At 39.8% G+C, this 7,020-nt stretch overlaps 1 protein-coding gene across 1 annotated transcript in view; it reads left to right on the forward strand.

The window, feature by feature from the left end:
* Window positions 1-7,020, forward strand: part of Meiob (meiosis specific with OB-fold) — an 82,665-nt gene that overhangs the window by 32,329 nt on the left and 43,316 nt on the right. Inside the window, exon 12 of the mRNA XM_036197966.1 lies at window positions 6,222-6,405. Coding sequence (XP_036053859.1) covers window positions 6,222-6,405 — 184 coding nt within the window. The remainder of the gene's footprint in view (window positions 1-6,221; window positions 6,406-7,020) is intronic.

The following is a 7,020-nucleotide window of genomic DNA, read 5'->3' on the forward strand; positions in this document are numbered from 1 at the left end:
ATACATATAGTATAACAAAATTAACTTTAAATTTATATCAATAAACTAAAATACAAAATCCATACTAATGTAAAATATTTAAGATTAATAGTTGTTTTTTGGATTTAAAGTAGATTCAATAATCTACCCTTTTTCCTATCATTTCTATATCCTATCTCCCTTTTTCCTTTAGAAAGAGATCTTTGAACAAACTCCTTTGGTTAGTTTGTTTTTTTAGCATGACCAATAATAATTTGCAACCAACCCTCCTAAACAAAGACAAACATCTATAATCCATTTTATGGGAATGTGGGCATAGTTTTCTAGAGTACTTTCTGTTGATTGGGGGTGCTGGTAATCTTTGGGGGACCCTGAGAAAATTCAGGATCATGGTCAAGTCCTGACTTGTAGTATTTGTGAGGCTGGATCATCTCAGTCAGCAGCCTTGAAGATGTTCTGGATGTTGGATCATCTGGGCCATCCAGTTTTTGTGAGTGTCTGGTTTTCTTGCTCTGAAAATACACAGACTTTTAAAGGTATCATACATTTTTTTGTATTAATACAAGTATAGATTGTGCATTGTACACAAGCCAGCTAAAGATGATTTTTTGTTATGTGTTTGAGCAGGTAAAATATATGTTATATGTTTTGTGATTTTTGTAGGTTTATTTTTTATGTCTGTAGCCAGGATTTCAGGGGGTCCTCCTCAATCAAACCTGATTTTCTTTCTTTCTTTTCTTTCTTTCTTTCTTTCTTTCTTTCTTTCTTTCTTTCTTTTTTTTTTTTTTTGGTTTTTCGAGACAGGGTTTCTTTGTGTAGCTTTTTGCGCCTTTCCTGGGACTCACTTGGTAGCCCAGGCTGGCCTCGAACTCACAGAGATCCGCCTGGCTCTGCCTCCTGAGTGCTGGGATTAAAGGCGTGTGCCACCACCGCCCGGCAAACCTGATTTTCTTTAACCTAGAATGAATCCATAGCCTCTCATTTTCTGTGGAAACAAAAGCATAACCTCTCTCCCAAAGATAGACTTAAATTTTGAAATCAAGATAATTTAAAAAATATATATATATATATTGGTTTAATCTAGCAGTTTCTATAATGCAAGTTCTCAACAGTCAAAAATTTGAAAGACAACACAATTATATACATAATTCAGACTCTCTGTGTATTTCCATCTTTATGTGGCTTATTTCCTTTATATTACTTTCTTCCCTTTTTAAGGATTTTATTTTATTATTTTCAATCTGTATTTTTAATCTAAGACAGTATATACTTTTTTTCTTCTCTTTCCCAAGCCTATTTAAAAAAAAAACCACACTGTAACCCCTTTAGAGGTTTTTTTCCATCTGAATCTGTCCTTAATGTATATCTGTAACCTTTTCTGTTTCTGTTTCTGCATGAGCAAACAATGACGACAACAACAACAACAACAAAACCTGTTGTGTAACTTAGATCATGGTGTTCTGGTGCTGGCTTCTCCCGCTTGGTTCCCTGAGAGTCTAATCTCATGGTGGAGGTATGTTTACTGCCAGCTCTGGGAGCCATGTTTACTGTTTCCATATTGCTACCACATATTGTGCTGCCCACTGCTCATAAACACCATTTAAGTGTTTGGCAGCAGGGCCTCTCAAAAGAGCTGCCTGTTTTTGCTTTAGTACCAAGCCAGGAAACCATCTCTTAAAGGAGCTGTGCCTCAGCTCACTGCCAGCAAACAGCCCACCCAAGTAAAAGCAGCTACCAAGAAGCTGTGCTTGATTTTGTTTTTGTGTGCCTAGAATCCTTTTTTAAGCTTTGTGAGGTTTTATGTTGACATTTCGGTCCCATGTTGGGTGCCGTAGATAGTTGGATATTTCTTCCCGCCTACCAGTTTCCAAATAACCAACTCAGAGGCTGAATATGAATATAAATGCTCAGAAGATAGCTCAGGCTTGTTACTAGCTAACTCTTACACTTAAATTAACCCATAATTCTTATTTATGCTTAGTCACTTGCCTTGGTACCTTTTCTTTGTACAGTATTTTCATCTTGCTTCTCTGCATTTGCCGGCAACTCTCTGATTCTGCCCTTCCTCTTCCCAGAATTCTCCTAGTCTGGTTCTCTCGCTCAATCTCTTTCTGCCCAGCTATAAGCCAATCAGCTTTTTATTAGCCAATGAGAGTAATACATATTCATAGTGTACAAAAAGATTGTTCCACAGGGGATTACAATGTAGAAGTGTAAGTCAAATAAAACTATTTCCTTCCAAATTTCTTCTGTTCATGGTTTTTTGTCGCAGCAATAGAAACTCCAAGACAGATTCAATGATGATAACTGACTTTTAGGCCTAGGTTAGAGAGCTATGTGTGTTAGTACTTGCCTAGCATAAGCAAGGCCTTGGGTTCAGTTTCCAGCATGACAAAAAGAAAGAAAAAAAATCCTTGTTTTTAAAGTAAAATAGATCATATTTCTGCATCATAAAAGATAATATTGTTTGAAACTTTTTTCTAGACAGAGTTTCTCTGGGTAGAACTGACTATCCTGGAACTTCCTCTGTAGATCAGGCTAGCCTTGAACTCACAGAGATCTACCTGCCTCTGCCTCTGGATCACTGGGATTAAAGGCGTGTGTCACTACTGACACACAGTTTGAAACTTTTTTTTTTTCAAGACAGGGTTTCTCTGTTTAGTCCTTGCTGTCCTGTAACTCACTTGGTAGCCCAGGCTGGCCTCGAACTCACAGAGATCCACCTGCCTCTGCCTCCTGAGTGCTGGGATTAAAGGCGTGGGCCACCACCGCTTGGCTATTATTATTCTTATATTTGGTCTTTGCGTAGTGCCCCAGATTTACTGGATGTTTTGTGTAGGAATTTTTTAGACTTAACATTTTCTTTGACTGATGAATCTATTTCCTCTAGATCCTGTTTGCTTATCCACGTTTTCCATTCCCAGGATTCCTTTGGTTTGTATTTTCTTTATTGCTTCTATTTCCATTTTCAAGTCTTGAACAGTTTTCTTCATCTGTTTATTTGTTTTCTTGGCTTTCTTCTAGGGATTTATTGATTTCCTCCATTTTTTCTGTGTGTGTTTTCTTCAATTTCTTTAAAGGATTTTTTTTCTTTTATTTTGATTTTTCCTTTTTTTTTAAATTAAGAGATTTTCTATTCATTTTACATACCAACCACAGATTCCCCAGTCCCACCTTCTTCCCAGCCTCCCTGCTACCTTCCCCCCCATTCCCACCCCCTCCAAGGCAAGGTCTCCCATGGAGAGTCAGCAGAGCCTGGTACATTCAGTTGAGGCAGGTTGAAGCCCCTCCTCTCTGCACCAAGGCTGCACAAAGTGTCTCATCATAGGCACTGGGTTCCAAATAGCCAGCTCATGCACTAGGGACAGGTCCCTATCACACTCCCTGGGGCCCCCTAAACAGTTCAAGCTAAACAACTGTCTCACTTATCCAGAGGGCCTAGTACAGTACCATGGGGGCTCCTCAGCTATTGGTCTACAGTTACCACTAGTTTGACTAGTTGTCTCTGTACTTTTCCCAATCATGGTCTCAATATCTCTTGCTTATAGAATCCCTTCTCTCTATCATTGATTGGACTCCTAGATATCTGCCTGGAACCTGGCAGTGGATCTCTGCATCTGCTTCCATCAGTCACTGGATGAGGGTTCTATGATAATAGTTAGGGTATTCAGCCATCTGATCACCAGAGTAGGTCAGCTCAGGCACCCTCTCAACTATTGCCAGTAGTCTAAGGTGGGATCATCCTTGTGGATTCCTGGGAACCTCCTTAACACTCTGCTTTTCCCTATTCCCATGGTGTCTTCATTTATCATGGTATCTCTCTCCTTGCTCTCCCACTGTTCCTGATCCAGCTCGAACCTCCTGCTTCCCTAAGCTCTCATCCCCCATCCCTTGCCCTCCATTTACTGCCCCCCCACTCCCAGTTTACTCAAGTAGATCTCATCCATCTCTCCATCGCTGGGCAATCCATGCATCCTTCCTAGGGTCCTCCTTACTAGTTATCCTCTCTGGAGCTGTGGGTTGCAGTCTGGTTATTTTTTGCTTTATATCTAGTATCCACTTATGAGTGAGTACATACCATGTTTGTCCTGAGTTTGGGTTACCTCACTTAGGATGATATTTTCTAGTTCCATCCATTTGCCTGCAAACCTCATGATGTCATTGTTTTTCTCTGCTGAGTAGTACTCCATTGTGTATATGTACAACATTTTATTTATCCATTCTTCAGTTGGGGGGCATCTAGGTTGTTTCCAGGTTCTAGCTATTACAAATAATGCTGCTGTGAACATAGTTGAGCATGTGTCCTTGTGGTATGATTGAGCATTCCTTGGGTATATGCCCAAGAGTGGTATAGCTGGGTCTTGAGGAAGACTGATTCCCAATTTTCTGAGAAACCACCATACTGATTTCCAAAGTGGCTGTACAAGTTTGCATTCCCACCATCAGTGGAGGAGTGTTCCCCTTGATCCGAATCCTCTCCAACATAAGCTATCTTCAGTGTTCTTGATCTTAGCCATTCTGACAGGTGTAAGGTGGTATCTCAGAGTTGTTTTGATTTGCATTTCCCTGATGACTAAGTATGTTGGGCAATTCCTAAAATGTCTTTTGGCCATTTGAGATTCTTCTGTTGAGAATTCTCTGTTTAGCTCTGTAGCCCATTTTTTTTTTTTTTAAATTGGACTGTTAGGTATTTTGATGTTTAGTTTCTTGAGTTCTTTATATATTCTGGAGATCAGCTCTTTAAGGGTTTTTTTTTTTCTTTTTCATAGCCTCTTTAAAGAACTCTATATCTTCATAAAGTCATTTAAAGGTCATTTTATTGTGTTTTAGCTGTGTTTGGATTGTTCAGATCTTGCTGTTATAGGGGCTGACCTAGGTACTCTGCATGTATATTACAGTTGTGTAGCTTAGGCCTCTTGTGGGACTCCTAACAATGGGAACAGTGGCTATCTCAGTCTCTTTTTTGTTGTTGTTGTTATGGTTTTTTTTTGTTTGTTTGTTTGTTTTTTGTTTAGCTTTGAAGCCTGTCCTGGAACTCGCTCTGTAGACCAGGCTGTCCTTGAATTCACAGAGATCCACTGCCTTCCTAGTGCTGAGATTAAAGGCATGTGCCATCACTGTCTGGCTTTTCTCTTTTACTGGCTTTTAGGAACGTATCCCTTATACTGGGTTGCCCTGCCCAGCCTTAACACATGGGGAAGTGCTTAGTCTTACTGCAGCTTGATATGCCATGTTTTGTTAATTGGAGACCTGTCCCTTCCTGAACAGGAACAGAGGGGGAGTGGACTGGGGGGTGGGAACAGAGGAGGGTAGTGGAAGGGACTGGGAGGAGAGGAGGGAGGGGAAACTGTGGCTGGGATGTAAAATAAAAAAAAATATAAATTTAAAAAATATAGAGATAGAGTGTAGTTAGAGTTTTCCTGCCTGGCCCACAGTCAGGACAAATCTCTCTCACCCGCCAGGCCCATAGATGCTCAGAACCACCCAAGTAAACACACAGAAACTTATATTGTTTACAAACTGTATGGCTGTGGCAGGCTTCTTGTTATCTACTTCTTCTATCTTAAATTAACCCATTTCTGTTAGTCTATACTTTGCCACATGGCTTGTGGCTTACCGGTGTCTTTACATGTTGCTTCTCATGGCAGTGGCTGGCAGTGTCTCCCCTGCAGCCTTCCACTTCCCAGAATTCTCTTCTCTCTTGTCCAGCCTATACTTCCTGCCTGGCCACTGGCCAAACAGCATTTTATTTATACAGAGCGATATCCACAGCAATAGAGCCTGGTGTAATGGTACCCTTCTGTAATCCTAGCAGTTGGGAAGTGGAGGTAGGAAGATCATGAATTTAAAGCTGGCTTGTGCTACATGAGACCCTGTCTTCAAAACAGAAAACTCTCAATCAATACAAACAAAAGAACAGAGAGATCTTTCTTATCCTTTGTCCAATGCACTCTAAAGTTACATTTTGCAAGGTGTAATGCCTTTCTTCCATCAGGACAGTGAAGTCATCATTCTGATCATCTCATCCAAGTCCCCAGATTTACATGTTGTCCTTGTGTATGTATGTTCTATATAGTTTTGGCACAGGATGGATTTGTGTGTCTAGTTTCATAGTAAAGATACTAACCTCTGGAATTTTAGAACATTTTTAATGTTATTAGACTGTTAAAGATACAATACTGCTAGAGATCAAATTTGACATTGAGGACCATTATCTTTTGAATAACTTTGTTTCTTCTCAGTTCCAGCTGTGGCTATATTGTAAATGAAGCCTCCAACACTTGTGCAATTTGCAACAAGGATTCCTCCAGACTTAAGTCCTTTTTTCTCAGTTTTGATGTGCTAGTTGATCTTACTGACCACACTGGGACCCTCCACTCCTGCAGTCTCACAGGAAGCATTGCGGAGAAAACTTTGGGCTGCACGGTAATGGCAGAAAGGAAGAAGTATACACAGATATTTCTAATATCCTTGAATATTCTTCCTTGAAACTATAGATTATTTTGTTGAACATTTGATAGAAACTAATTAGTTAATAGAAATCTTAGGAAAAGCCATCTTGGTTTAAACATGCATATTTCTAAATTTCTCTTTTTAAATGTATTTTATGTGTATTGGGTTTTGCCTGCATGTATATTTGTGTATCACAAGCCTGCCTGGTGCACATAGAGGCCAGAAGAAGGCATCTGACCTTCTGGAATTGGAATTAAAGATGGTTGTGAGCTGCCATGTGGGTGTTGGGAACTGATCCTGGGGTCCTCTGCAAGAGTAGCAAGTGCTTTTAATCTCTGACCCATCTCTTCAGCCCTAAATATAATATAATTTTAAAGAATATATGATCGATTAAAATTTCAACTAATTTCGACTATTATGAGTAATGATGACAGGCATTCAGAAAAACAGAGAACTAAATATGACATTTTAGGACAGTGTCCTGCTATGTAGCTCAGACTGGTCTTTTTTTTTTTTTTAATGGTTTTCAAGACAGTTTCTCTGTGTTGCCCAGGCTGTCCTGGAACTTACTCTGTAGACCCTGGGCTG

The sequence above is a fragment of the Onychomys torridus genome, chromosome 8 (genome assembly GCF_903995425.1).
Source record: "Onychomys torridus chromosome 8, mOncTor1.1, whole genome shotgun sequence".
Classification (NCBI taxonomy): Eukaryota; Metazoa; Chordata; class Mammalia; order Rodentia; family Cricetidae; genus Onychomys; species Onychomys torridus.